A 15,134-nucleotide genomic window follows, 5' to 3' on the forward strand; every position below is an offset into this window, starting at 1 on the left:
ACACAATGTTGCTATAAATCCTTGTGTACACACACACACACACACACACACACACATGCACACGCACACACATTGCAGCCCGCCTACTCCCCTCTCCCACCACTTCGCCCCACTATCTCACACTTGTGCAATTGTTTCACTCTCTTCTGATATGCAATGTCTCACTATCACGTGAAGAAGACGCTTGGATTGTCCTTTAACCAAAGAAAAAACAAATCTGATTTTAATCTTACTGGATAAAAAAAATACATATCTCTCTACTTCTCTTTCGTTTAAGAAGAACATAAAAAAAAAATTGGACATACTTCTGACGACAATACTGCTGCATGCAGTGGTTCCAGCTGCCCAGGAGCGATGTCATCTCTACCCTCTCACAACAAAGATCCGTCACGCATCAGAAAGCAGTTCTCTGACTCTTGTCCAGTTTCTTCTGTTGCCACTACTAAGAGCCTGCGGGTAAGGCCTGATTGTCTTTAATCTTTTAAGTGTTTGTTTAGTGGCAGGAAATGCCATAAAAGGAAAACATTAACTTTGAGGTTCGGTCATTGTCGAAGAAATGTGTTGAAAACAAGCCACAGAGGTATTTCTGAGCATTAGAACACACATAACTCATCACTGCCTTCAATCCAATTCTATTTTTTTTTTTTTTTGGTCTGTTTTGTTTTTTGGACATAATTGTGTGGCATTAGCTAATCATTTTGTATGATTTATGCAGTACAATTAGGAAAAATTAGGGAAGTAGAATTTCTCAAAATATGCTAGACTTCATGTGTCTTCAACTGTTTCTGCAACATGATTACAATGTTTTATTTTGGTAGTCCAGTTTGACATTCTATAACTGCAGAGGAGATTTTGTGGTAATTTAGTCCAATACAGCCCAAAGTGTTATATTTACCCAATAATGTGCTATTTTTACATTCTAAATAAATTGTGTGTTTTCCTTTAAGTTCGAATAGCTTATCTTTGGGATTACTTATTTTATTGCATTCTAGGGTCTGTGGAGTTAGATTATTAGATACTTGTAATAAACCATGTGGAGAATGTGCAGTTTTATATTGTTCATTACTGTATATGGGGATAGTTCAAATGACCATAGTAACACATAAACTGATAAATAAAGCTACACGTTGATGTTCGTGAGCAAGGGAGCAGAAAACTTGAAGGAAATGTTGTAATGAGCAGTTAGTCTTATCTGTTTATGCAAACCAAGAACCTCTTGAGAAAAATATATGGTGTGACGCAGAGAAAAGTTTGTGAGAGAAAGGGCAACAGGAAGAAAGGAGGAGGAGGAGGAGGCAAGAGAAAAATAGAGAGAAAGAGAGACAGAGCAGGGGGGATGAAAGACAGGATGAAGAGGAACAGAAGGAAAGAGGGACAGTGCTTGGAGGACTGACTTGTGGGAACCCAGTATTTATGGATGTTTATCTCTCTGCTAGTCCTAAGGGAAGCTCATATTTTCCATTTGGGAATAGCTGGTCATTAGACAAAAAGTCCCTCACAGAATCTGGGAAGGCTGGAGGACAGATTTCAGATGGAGTCAGTCCTTCATGAGACAAAGACAAACTTTTTGATCAGCATCTGTTTCTGTGCGATACTGCTTAATATAAATCCGAGCTTTTTCCAGGTCTGAATACAGTATATTGTTCATTGTCATTTACATAGCATGGCAGGGTTTGCAGACATGACTGGATGTCATCTCTTTAAAGGTCCCATAAATGTCTGAAGTGAAGCGTATCACTGTGTTTACACAATGTGCCTTCAACTTAAAACCCTGTCTCTTCTTTAGAGAATTTAGCTTACTTTATCAGTTTCACATGACATGTAGCCCTCAGGCAAAGGATACATATCTGTTTTTTGGCTGAAGTTTATACTACAGTCTCTACCAAAGGTCTCTGAAAGAATAAAGATGCAGTGTAAACTGTAACTGTGTGGACTGTCTTATATTAACAAGTCAATTCTCTGTTTGAATTTTCTAAAAGACAAAATGCAGAAGTACAGGCAAAAAGCAAGATCATTACTTTTACAAGCTTTAAACAAACGTATTGTTTGCACTAAAAGAGTTACAGTAAGAGCTTTTCTTATGATGAATAAACAGAAAGCACACTTGAGGATTAAAAGGTGGGTTTAGAAAAGAAACGTGGCGAAGCTATTTTTGTCTACTGGAGGCTGTATTTTGCTTTCTTGCCTTTTAATCTATCACACAAAAGTGGGCAGCCATGCTAGTATCTTTACAAGGCTGTATTTAGGAACAGCGGTGCTTTCAGCTAAATGCTAATGTCACCACAGGACTTGGGCATATATTTTCTTTTGCTCTCTAAGGTTAGGATGTTTGTCCCATAACGTTTGCTAATCAAATGATAAAATCTTACCAGATTATTGCAGACAAATTTTTGAAGTATAACAATAACAAGTATCCAAGAAGTCCTCCAAGCACATAATAGTGTTGCTAATTTGTTCCTACTAATTTTAATAAAGAAATTCTTTATATGGATATCCATAATCTGTAGGCAAGGGACATAATGTTTGGTAGTGACAATGTTTCTGTTTATAGGCTGCTTGTAGTCTGAGTGCTATTGACCGATGATTTAGCAGGTTTGGGTGCATGCAAGTAAGCAGTCAGCATGGAGAGCAAAAGAAACAGCATTTGCAAAAAACATCCAACTGTTGAAACGAAGACTCCAGTCTGACCTTTTTCTAAAATGACTGTTTAGTTTTGCCTTGGCTCTCTGTTTATTTTTCATTTCCTCTTGCTATTTGGTTGAATTCAGACACAGAAACTAGTTGGTTAGCATTAGATAACAAGAGCAATCTGAGTTAAAATACACAAAAAAGCAGTAAACACATGTTAAAAAACAGCTTTATTTCCTATACTGGTGCTGAGTTACACTCACAGATTGTAAATAAAGCTGGATATAGCCACTGTGACATCATCTATAACTGGTCCTGCAGTGAAACTTCTAGCTGAGCATGTTTGCCACTGCTAGCTGTTTTGAAACCAAATTTCATGAGTGACATTAAACTGAAGGCGCTTGTAGGAAATGGAAATGGAGTGGAACTCATGTGATGTTTTATAGTCTTACTGACCACTCAAAGTGCTTTGGACTACAAGGTACGAGCTTCGAGCATATATAATCTAAGTACTTTATCTACCTCATGTTTATGGCCAATTTAAAATGACCAGATAAACCACAAATACAAATCTTGAGAGAAAGCCCAAGTGTCAGTACAAAAACACATGCAGGCACGGGGAGAACATAACAACATGCTCCCCAGAGAAAGACCTACCTTATCAGACAAGATATGCCTATTCTAAACAATTCTCTATTTGAGCCTTAATTTTTGCAGTAATGGTAAACATATTTCAAGCAAGTGCTAGAGACTATTCAGGGGGCAGAAGAGTGTTTGTTGAGCTCATGGATCAGAGGAGCCAGTGGATGTTTTCTATAGAGTCTGACTTCTATTTGCATCATAGGCACTGCCAGTTGCTGGCCACGGAAGAATAGAGGCTCAAGGGACTTTTACAATGGCTATAGTCTTCAGAAAAGAAAGCTAAGTCCATTGTTTAGATACAGTCTATAGTTTCACTACAGTTGAATGTGGCAGCACAAGTGTACATCTTATTGTTGCTAGTGGTCTTAACTTTAAAATTTCAAATCACAAAAGGAAACAAACTTTAAAAAAATATGCTATGGCCTTCCCAGTCACTGGATCTCAACTGTCAACTCAGCAGAACTGGTGTGGAAGACTTTGTACCATATATATAGTCCTTATATTTCATACTTTATTATATTTACTAACCTTATAAGTTGATGTATTATCCTATATTTTGTCATCTCCTGAGGAAATTATTTCCTAATTTAGAGTTAAGCAGTAGTCGGTGCAGTAGTTATTACCTTTTTTGGATGTGTTTTAGCTATCTGTGCTTGTCAGTTTATTTAAGGAATCATTTCCTCTCCCCCCTTTAACTTGGCTGAGAATTTCAGACTGCCATAAACCTTTTTTTCCCCACTAAAAGTCCATTTCAAGATAATTCTTGAACAAGTAATTTTCCAGAAACCCAGACATGCAATTGCATGAATATTGATAATATAGTCTGTATCTATTTTTGTTGACATTGTGCCTGTAATAAAACATGCTCTGAGTCCAAATTACCTTTATTTTAGTGTAACAGTCTTATGCAGAAGAAAATGTTTGTGCATTTGCTGGAAAATGGGGTTGAAATAGTTCCTTATGCAATGTAAGGGGTTAAGCACAGCTGATATCTTGGTTAAGAGAATCAGGAATGTTTATAAAAGTGATTCGTGTGGTTGTCATACTGTATTTTTTTATTTATTTATTTTTTTTAAACTTTGGTCAGATTGCACCCCTTTCTAAAACATTTTCTTCTCATTTCAGCATGAGAGGCTCTCTAGGTAAGGTTCTTCTAATTTGATTTACACCATCAGTAAGAAAGGCATTACCACGTATTACCAGAATGACAACAAAAACAGGAATCTATCCATTACTGACAGGAGTATATCCATTCAATTGGGCAAAGAGTGTGCTAAATCTGAATTAATAGTTAATATATCTCCTGTGTCTTCAGATTGGGATCATCTGGATCATCTGATGTCTCCAATGACACATCAACAAACCATGCTGAGTCCTACTTTTTACAAAGAGAGAACAGACTATCTGCAAGGAAAAAGGCACAAGAAGAGACAGCAAATAATGATTATAAAAAGGTATGTGATACACCTTAAATACAAATATACACGACTGTTATAGATTTGTAATATGTAGATTCTGAGTGCTACTTTTTGACAGTACTGTAGATGCGTATGTACTGTAATAAAAGAACAAAAATAAAAAGAGCACACAGAGATTCAGTGGGCTCAATAATTCGTAACATTTGGATTTAATGAAAATGATGAATAGAATGGGAGCTACTGCTGATAATAATCAAATCTAATTTCAAATAGAAATTAAGTATGTAAATTTAATACCACTGCACTTTTTTAATGTTGTCAGATGAGAAAAATAGTTTATTCATATGAAATTATATGAAAATGAATCAGAATCACGTATTCAGGGGGGCAGATACTACGATGCTAATGGGTTCTATGTCGCTTTATGAAAGTAATATGATCACCAAAGATAGCACAGCTTATCTTGACAAACACAAGTGCCATGAGTGATTCATCCAAAACTTGTTGAAGCATTTCCCTCACAGCCACTAATGTGAACATCATGGGAGGAAAAAAGTCTCCAAAGTCAATATGATTCATTATACATGTAACACATATACTAAACCTAATGGCAATCTAATGTCTGTCAAGATATTTTAAGGAAGAAATCTGACCCTGATGGCAATTGATGAAAACTGAAACTACCACAAAAATGTGTCCTGGTGGCAGTGTTTGGTGGTGGAAATCCTAACATGTGGGTATTTTGTAGATGTATGAAAAGGCACTGGCAACAAATCAAAGGCTCAAGTCCCGACTGGAAACAAGTAAACAGGAACTCACCATGATGCAAGACCAGCTGGAGAGAGCACAGGTACTCTAAGCAAGGCTGAAGTAATGATCCAGAAACACTACTGAGAAACAAATTAACCACTTGTTTGAAAAGGGCAACAGTCCATTTTTTTTACATAAATATGAGACATTGATAACAGAGACTCCATAATCAAGCTGTTTCCATAAATTGCAATCTTTTCTCATAGTAATCTCTCTTTGCTGCAGAAGGGGAGACAGGATGACTGTGGGGCCAATGTGCTAGAAGCAGAAAAAAAGGTATGGACTCAAGAGGAGAAGTGTTTTTTAAGCATTTTTACTCGTTTATTTTAATTACCTTTAATGATTATACTTAAAGGAAAGCTGGAGCCTTAAAAAGAGGATATCAGATATGGAAGAACAACTGAAGGTAAATGTTTTATAAATGCCTTAAAATTGAATTTGAACATTAAGTCTCTTTTGAGAATATACAGTAAGTGTTTGGTTGTAACTTGGTGCTGTGGTCTCAGCTGTTTTGTCTTCAGTGGTTTTAGCTGACATCATTTGTCACCATTATGCTCTGCTGGCTGTGCAATGTGTGAGCACTGCAGCGAGTGAGCAATCAGTATTCATGTGCAGCGTAAAGCCCACAAATGTCTGCTGTGTTCTGCACAAGTGAATGCAAACAAAAACCTCTTGTTGTCTGTGAATGAGAGACCTAAACAAAGATGCTGGTCTAAAAATATACCTTTACAACAGAGAAATTATTCAAAACTGGTCTAAAAGCATCTGTCTGTCAGTGTGTATGAACACATTATTGTATTTGTTTAATAAAGATCAGTCTGTCCTTTATTCTTTAGGCCAGTTTTCTTTCTGTACCAGTTACTAATAAGAGTAGAAACCAGAAACCTTCATAGAATGTAGATAAAAGATGGACATACCGTAGTCAGTATGATATCAGGTTTGGTTAGAAATAGGTTTAGAAGCCTCAGGCCATGGATCAGATTGAGAAACCAAGAAGCACTGAACACTTGTACAGTAGCAAACTATGAGTCACAAGGTAGGTCCTCTCTGCAGCATACCTGGTTTTTTCCATCCTATTTGACTTGAATGGGGTCCAGAATCTAAAAAGAGAACTTAAAAGTAGCGGCTAAGACCACAGGGGAGTGTTTACGCTGGCCATAGCTCAAAGGAGCCAAAAAACATTTTTTTCCCATAGATTACTATACAACTGAACATGCAGGAACCATCTCATGCTGGTGATAAGACAGACTGTAGGTTTAAGGCACTTTTGCATTGCTTTCACTTTTCAGACCCTGAAGCTACGTCCATCATTTATAAACACCAGCAAACTTGTATGAGTTTCACTTTAAGCAGGACCTTGTTACTGTCCACTTTGTGAGCAAGAATTTTTTTTCTCTTAGAAGACACCGTTCTGTATCCCTGTGTTTCTCTCTCCTGTGTTATGCACAACTTTTAAAAAGTGGTCTCTGCACAGATCAAGATTCATTGTATTTATTAATATTATATGTAAATGTTATGACAGTTACAGGGTGTTGTGGTCACTGTCGATCAAATCTAGTGAAACAAATTTTGTGCTCAAAGTAAATATTGTTTATAGCAAAAAAAATGTTTACTTGTGGTTTTGCAAGAATCCAAGGTTATGCCTTTGTTTTAAGAGGTAGATTAGCATGTGTTCTGCGGGTGGTCTGTTGTACTCTGAATCTGCTACCTCCCATTTGATGTGACCAAGGCTGAAAAGATTACTGACATGACCAGAAATAAAAACCAGTCCTTGGTGTGTAGCCCATGAAGACACTACCAAAATATGAACTTACTTTTAAACTACAAATTAAGAACAAGCAAATCCTTATACTAGCCACTGTAAGCAGAAATGCTCTACCTGGGACGAGTTGTAGGACTTTTTAGATACTCTGTCCACCCTTATGTTTTTATACTCTCTTTTCCCTCAGATTAAAGCAGAGCTTAAGATGGAAAACCAGAGACTAAAGGATGAGAATGGGGCTTTAATCCGTGTCATCACCAAACTCTCCAAGTGAGAAGGGAAGCAGACAGGAGGGAGGAAGAAGAAGAAAGGATTCAAGAAGTCATATTTTAATCTGTATCCTTTAAATTTCTGAAAGCATAAGTCCATCCTCTGAAAAGATATGTACATTGGTCAGCAGAATGTATTAAACTGAGCCCTTTCTACTGATTGTTTAGAAAGATGAAAGAGATGTTGATTTAATACTGATTTTCCATCCTCCTGTTCACATATAAGAAGACACATTTGTCCAACTGTAAATGCACAATGCATCAATTTAAAATTTAAAATGTAAACTCACTAAATATTTCTAAATAAAGGCAAATGCCAGTTTACGTGTTTCTTATTACTGTCTTTACGTGAGTAAATTGTCCTCAAGTAAACAGTATATGAAATTTTGTTACTGAGTAGACACTTTCACAAAAATGGACAAAATATTGCAGGTATTTCCAAAGAAGCATTGCCATGGAAACAGCAATATTTGGCCTATTCCATATGCAGATCATGAAAATGGGCTCTGAACTATCAGGGACAGTGGGTGATGGATGAGAAACATTTTTTAGGAACGTAGGAGTGTCATCTCTGATTTAAGAGCTTTACCTTGACTGATGATATTGCAAGTAACACGATCTTTGGCTTACAAGTTTAAATAGAAAAAATGTTTAAAAAAATTATGTATTTATATATTTTTTTCCCTATAAAAGTGTCAAAACAAATTTAGCTTTCTTGTAAAATATCGCCTCAATCTCATGCACTTATTAATCTGTCATATTAGCGTCAATTAAGTAGGAGTTGTGGTGATTTTGATCAAATCACATGGACTTTATCGCTAAATGGTGAATATGATATCCTTTATTTAAAGGCATAAAACTGTGTCTTACTTTTTTTTTTTTTTTTTTTAACGCTGGGCTGTCATCTATGTGTCACACTCAGCTACTAAGCTGTTTCTTGGCATTTATTTTATGCATGCAACGCCACCCGCTGACCATAAATGGAAATGCATCCTCTACATACATTTACACAACACATGGGACAAAGCTACTTAAAATGCCTTTATTTCCTATTATTACATATGAACAACACAGAGATATGCTCTGATCACATCCTCATATTTTGGTTCCCTTGAGTACTTCAGTTCTACACAGAATGATGTATGAGTACAACTTTTTTGGTCTTTTTTGTTTGCTTTTCTGCTGGAAAAACATGGATTCTGTACAGAATTAAATCATGCAGTTCACAAAAAGGCACAACTATTGACACACCTCTACAACAAGACAAAACAAGAATGACGAACGACATTCAAGCATTTCGCTTGTCTATGTTGCTGGGTAAGTGAATATACAAGCGAGCTTGACTGTCTTTGGATGTTCTGTTATATGGCTATGTTGACTTAACAGGATTATGACTGTAAAGGAACCATTACCGAAGCAGCAGGTTGGCAGTATTGCATTTCGAATGTTGAATGTTGAATCTGCACTGTTTGGGTCTGCTCTGTGCCCAAGACAGCTTGTGAGACCCAGGAAGACAGGGATTTTGTTGCCTGCATCGCAGAGAACATACCTAACATACCTTAACAGAAGACCATTTAACGAATGCCGGCTCTACACTCCTGTTGAAAATACATAAACTAGCACATGTAAAATATAAGTTCTATATCAAAGAGTAGAGGATGTGCTGACACACGGTGTACTAAAGGATGTAATGAGGTGCTTCTCCACAAAAAAGATATTGGAATTAGACATTAATCCTCTGTCTTCAGCTCATCTCCTCGAAACCAGAAACAGTCTTAATGTGAAAGAGAGTGCAGAGAGGATTAGGCGCGTTCATCTCCATGCACTCCATCTTATAAATAAGGCTTTATCTAAACGTAAATGATAATGACTCAAAAAGCAGAAAAATGAAGGCCCACATTGTAAATGATGTGGTAGACAGCGTCAGTATCTAAGAGCATGCACAAGCGACACAACACCAGCTCATCCTATTGTAATCCCTTAGTTAAAGTATATCAGTTCATACAGTGGCATTTGTAATGAAAAAAAATATTGATTGCTTGATTATTAGATGGTAGCTACTTAAAAGAACAGCATCAATAATCTGGTATGCTGTAATAATATTTAATTACTTATGAAGCAAAGAAGACACTACTGAATAATGAATTTACAACTGAATTCAGTTTAATTTATCCTACAATTTAAATAAAAGCTAATTTTCTTGAAAAGCAAGAAGATGAGGAGGTACAATTTAATGACGTGTGACGAAAAAGGGGCTACAAGTCAGTTAGCTAATGTACGGCACTGACATTTGATTAACTAAGACTTGACACCCGTCTGGCAGGAGTACATGAAGGAAACACTTAGGTACACTGAGATAGAAAATTAAGGAGACAAGTATTCTCCTGTTTTGAAATATATACAATTAACTGATTATGTATTAATACACTCAGAAATGAACAATTATTACATGACTTGTAGCCTGAGGAAAAAAACACACTAGCATAGAGACATAAAAACAATGACGGAAAATCAGACGATCATGCAGTTTGATGAAAATGCAATGGATTTCCATGTGACACTAAAATCAGCTGTGTTTTTAACTGAGGCATTCATGGAGTCTGGTAAGCCAAACATGGATTGTTCAGACATACATTCAGCAGAAATTCATACACTTTGCAGTCAGTGCATCCTTTTTTTATACTCTGTTTTATTATAAAAATGACACAGAACACAAACACACATACACAATATAATTATGGTTCCTCTTTAAAACATGCCGCTATTTACATCATCTTGTAAATACATGCTGTAGCCTATTAACAAATTTTGCGGGATGCATATGTTAACAATTGTAAAGAAGTACTGTGGATGAACCTGTCAATGTGCCGCTGCTCACCATTAGATACTTCTGCTGGCGACGTGGATGCATACGAACGACTGCCTTAACATTTTCTTTTTTAAACAAACTGCCCCCTTATAAAAATGTCCTGAAAAATCTATGTTGACATTTAAAAGCACTAAATGTAGACACAAGTTTCTATGAGTTCATTTTTTCCAGTTTCTGAAATTCTGAGAAAATATTTTAATGTGTTGGCCTCCCAAGATCTGATTTTGGATTTTTTGATTTAAAGAAAGTAATTCACAAAACACCGATTCCCTGATTTTGTCTCACTTAGAATTCACTGATAACATCAATGTATCAACTCGGGTTGAGTGGATGAGTGGGCTGGAGCCAATCCCTGGAGATAATCCACAAGAGATGGGGTAAAACCCTGGACATGTGTCCAGTTCCATCAATTCATGGCCAGTTCAGAATCCAAAATTACCTACGTAAGCAGTGAAACTCAACATCAGAGAGGCTCTAGACAGTGTTTGAAGCCAGAAATTAGTTGTCATTAATAATGATTTCAGTTACAATGATTTGAATTATAAGAAAGTGATACTGACTCTTTTCCCTCCCGGTAAATTCGGAAGATTTTTCAGGTTCAGGTTGTCATCACGTATGATTAGAGAAAGTGTCATCCATTTTCTAAAGCTATTTTTTTGGGGTTTTTTAAGGTTCCTGCAATAAATGACAATTTTAATCCTACATATGTCTACATTTAACTCAAAGAAACCAATATGGGGACAGTCATGATTCTTCAGTTAAGAGGAGCTGCTACAGGAAAGAGATCAGGTCATTGGTAAATTCAGTGGAATTTAAATGTCAACATTTTAAATGTTCTATCCTCAGTCATTCCCTTATAATAATCAATTCTTTGTGTCCTTTTTTGCTTCCAAGCCACTAAACATTACACTAATAATTTGCCTACAAGTTTCAACATCACCATATTGCAGCACTTTGTCTCCAGGATCAAAAAGCTTGTGTCCCGACCGAGTGATTCAAACAAGACAAAATACTGCGAGGCATGATACATGCTCTATTCTGCAGCTCTATTTGGTTCAAGCAGATGGTCCAGGATGTGTGTATTGTATACGTTTGATGATACAGTTGCTATGTTTAGATTCTACACACCTCATTAATACAAATCAAAGCTACATCTTACATTTCAAATTCAATAATCTATAAAAACATTTCGTCTTTGACAGAAATCCTCATGTTGTTTCAGCAGAAACTACAGAAATATTGAAGTGAATTACAGTAGAACTACAACATCAGCCAATGACGTGGAATCGTTTTAATGAATGTCAAAACATAATAACCAAAATGGCACTGTCTTTTACTAAACAACAGAAATCAAAGAAGCATAGTCAGTACTGTTTTCAGCATCATTGGTAATCCTTTTTAGTGCCTTACTTCTACAATGGATAAGTAAGGTTTTACATCCAAGTGGTCAACATAGCCAGATTTCAAATGGCACATTCACAGTGTCCCTGACACATTTTGAACAATATTCAACCACTTTAAAATAAACAATAAAACCTGCACTACTTCTCAAAGTGTCATATTAGGAAGGCACCCTTGTATTCCTGTCTTACATTACACCTGTCTGAAGACACAGAAATATGGGTTGAAGTTAAATGCATAGATGGGCCTTCGTGGCAACACAAAACAAGCAACTTAAGTCAGACAACTGCATCATCCCTGCTATATGGTTCTGCTGCACTGTTTGCACCATCTCATATGTGAGCTGATAAAATCAAGAAAAATGTCATACATATTCCAGAATTGATTGTTGCATTCATTGATCTCAACCTGAATCATCTGCACTTGAATCTCTTCGCATTGATAGACTTAAGACAAACTTTATGCAGGAAATAACCCCAAATTAGAGTACTTTCTATTGCAAGTTAAAGCACAGTTATTAGCAAGACACAATACTGGGCGTGATGCACGCAGAGCAGTGGGGAGGTAAGTAAAGCATGCTCTATAAACTAAACTAAAGCCTTTTTTTATATATATATCCAGCATTGTCTTCACCAATAATTCCATTCAGTGTCAGCACCCTAAGAATGAGATTCTTCAAATGAAGGAAAGACTAAAAGTCGATCATTCATTAACCAGTCACCCGGTAACTCAACACCATTCTTCTCAGCATACATTAATGTGGGAAATGTGATGCTCAAAAAGAGTTTCAGATATTCTACAATGTCTTTTTTTTAATATTTTTTTTTTGAGCAGGACTTTTGACAAATAGTCATGTGTGAAGTCATGAAATTCATGCAAAGTAGGGATGAAGATTGGATTTCTGAGTTAGTGCATTAGCTGGTTGGTGAGATGTGTTACTTCTTTGCATTCAAGGATGCCAGCTGGCCATCAATTTCCTCCTCTGGCTGCAATGGGTGCCACTGGGCAATGGGACGGCGTGGATTAGCCAGCATGTCAGACCAGTGCTTCAGACCTAAGCCAGTAGCCTTACTGCCCACGAAGATTTTTCCAATGGCATCATTCTTACCTATCTTGTCATAATCAAACACTGTGACTGCCACCAAGATTTTCTGAGAAGGCAGCAAGAGAAAATGTAATCAATTATCTGTTTTCTGGGCATTTCATCATTCAAACTGTAGTGGAGATTCATTCATGAGCTATTATAACATATCAGTGAAGTCCAAAAGGTGTTGTATGACTTGTACTGTACCTGCATCTGTTCCAGGGGGATTTCAAAGCTGAAGGATTCATTGTAATATGGGTTTAGGGTGTTCTTCTTCACTGTAGTCTTCTTTTTCTTCAGACGCTTACCACCCTGGAGCAGCTGGATCTTTACATAAGGATCTGGAAAAAACATGAATATGATGAACAAAAGAGAAAAACTTATTCTGTCAATGACACAACCTTTAGTGTTTCTTAATTTGTTTGTTTGTTTGTATTTTAAATGGTTTTTCTTTGAATTTTCTCTTCAAATTGAATTTTCTTGCATGTGCCAAAGGACAAGAGTATTATGTGTTTTTTTTTCTACCAGATAAACCGCAGGCGTCCATCTTCTTCAGATTCTTTGCCTCCAGGATGCAGACAGTGAGTTTTCCAGCAGTGGGGACATAACGAAGGGAGATGCAGATATCTCCAAGTTTCTCAGGCTGAGCAGTAAGAGACACAGAAATGACAAGCACACATACTCATCAGATGTCCATAAATTGCATTTTCTGTGATGGGTGGGTGCAAAACATAGCTTTTATTTATCAAGATTTATACTCTTAGACTGAAACTGAGGGGTTTTTGTTGCTGCAACAGTGACATTATTTGGAATAAAACCCCTCTATCTGGATTTATGATCGCTCTGAGCTTTTAGACTTTGAAAATCCACTTTGATGACTGGGGGCAGGGATAACCTCGAAAAAGACACTGGAAAAGACTAGAGATACTAGCAGGTTATGTATGTAATCAGTTGTGATAAATTTAAAAAAGTGAGATAGTTTCCTTAATTATTCAAGCAAACTATCTCAGCATCATTGTTCACAGGTGTAGAAATGCAAGGAGAGAAATTTGTTGCTCCACTGACATAAATAAAATTTTTGATTTCTATGTGTCTGAATGTTTGTGCACTGTTATGAAATTCCATCTTTTAAGAAATGCGAACTAATCAAGGAGCTAAATTATTTCTGAATATTAAAGATAGGATGATCAACCAGTGCCATAAACATCTTGCTGACTCCTCCAACCGAGTCGACATCAAGCCCCTCAGCCCTGCTGTAGTTTTCAAGTAAAATTAAATGCAAATAAATAAAGAGGGAGAATTTTTGGTGAACTACATTTAACTGTGTTTAAACCTGAATTGATACACAGTTAGTGCTCAAATAAGTATTCATGGAAGCAGCATGAATACTGAATGAAGGAACATGTAAGCTGGTGCAATGGTGCAGCTGAATGTGTTCTTAATTGATTTTTGGTCAACAATGGAGCATTGTGGCTCAGAAAAATAAGATATAATTGATCTCTGTCTAGACAGACAATACTTGATAGTAGCATCAATTCATAATTGGTTTGGGGCTTTTTCTTAGGGTTGACACCCAGAAAGTTTAGAATCTCAATGGTCTATTATTTAAAGATCACAGAATGAATCAGTTCAATAAGCACCTCCTCTTGATCAGCACTCTCGAGATCCCGCCACTCCTCAATAGGCCGTCCAAGGTCAATGGTGTTCATGGGCAGCTTTACCTCTCCAATGACATCATGTTTAGAAAATCGGTCATAGTCATAAACAGACATCACCAAGGTCTTTCCACCAAGCTCCTCATAGGGTACCTGACCAAGAAACACAATGTCACTTTTAGATTGTATTTATCTGTCTCACAGGATAAATAGGTTTATTTTTAATGTCATTAAACTTCACATAAACTGCCTCTGGAATTCTTGAAAAGGGCGAGTTAGTCCCACTGAAAAACCCCCTCATTAAATGATACAAATACTTGCTTACAAATTTATAGTGTTTAGCAGCTGCTATACAGAAAACAGTCAATAATCAAAACTAAATGGAAAAAACTAAGTGAACTAAAAATGTTAAATTATAAATTATCAGAGAAAATAATCTGAGAAACCAGACAAATAATACGCCCTAAAAGCACTAAATGAAATGCACGGTTATTTTCTCAAATGCAAACAACAAACATATTAGGAAAAATAAGTTATTACACCCCAATCCACAGAAATCTATGTGAAAATGAAGATGAGGACACCTCTACTACAAA

The 15,134-nt window shown here is 36.5% G+C and overlaps 2 protein-coding genes across 6 annotated transcripts in view; one reads left to right on the forward strand and one right to left on the reverse strand.

Annotated features, from left to right (window-relative positions):
• Window positions 1-121: 121 nt before the first annotated feature.
• Window positions 122-7,865, forward strand: LOC146710168 (protein phosphatase 1 regulatory subunit 12B-like). 2 transcript variants are annotated; one of them, XM_085457475.1, is made up of 7 exons: window positions 122-456; window positions 4,396-4,412; window positions 4,586-4,724; window positions 5,437-5,538; window positions 5,724-5,774; window positions 5,854-5,904; window positions 7,448-7,865. In XM_085457475.1, exons 1-7 carry the CDS (start codon window positions 355-357, stop codon window positions 7,532-7,534), a joined length of 549 nt encoding a protein of 182 aa, XP_085313601.1. In that variant the 5' UTR covers window positions 122-354; the 3' UTR covers window positions 7,535-7,865. The 2 variants fall into 2 exon arrangements, with proteins under 2 accessions (XP_085313601.1, XP_085313602.1); XM_085457476.1 differs by lacking the exon at window positions 5,854-5,904.
• Window positions 7,866-8,557: 692 nt separating this feature from the next.
• syt2b (synaptotagmin IIb) overlaps window positions 8,558-15,134 on the reverse strand; it is a 29,651-nt gene continuing 23,074 nt past the window's right edge. For all 4 annotated transcript variants that reach the window (XM_085457478.1, XM_085457479.1, XM_085457477.1 and 1 more), the window contains 4 exons: window positions 14,524-14,691; window positions 13,409-13,526; window positions 13,091-13,224; window positions 8,558-12,950 (listed from right to left, as the gene is read on the reverse strand). In XM_085457478.1, the coding sequence (XP_085313604.1) occupies window positions 12,735-12,950; window positions 13,091-13,224; window positions 13,409-13,526; window positions 14,524-14,691 (636 nt within the window). In that variant the 3' untranslated portion in view covers window positions 8,558-12,734. The remainder of the gene's footprint in view (window positions 12,951-13,090; window positions 13,225-13,408; window positions 13,527-14,523; window positions 14,692-15,134) is intronic.

Source organism: Copadichromis virginalis, linkage group LG5, assembly GCF_057382275.1.
Source record: "Copadichromis virginalis isolate Kocher_CV1m ecotype Utaka linkage group LG5, C_Virginalis_male_GT1.1, whole genome shotgun sequence".
Taxonomy (NCBI): domain Eukaryota; kingdom Metazoa; phylum Chordata; class Actinopteri; order Cichliformes; family Cichlidae; genus Copadichromis; species Copadichromis virginalis.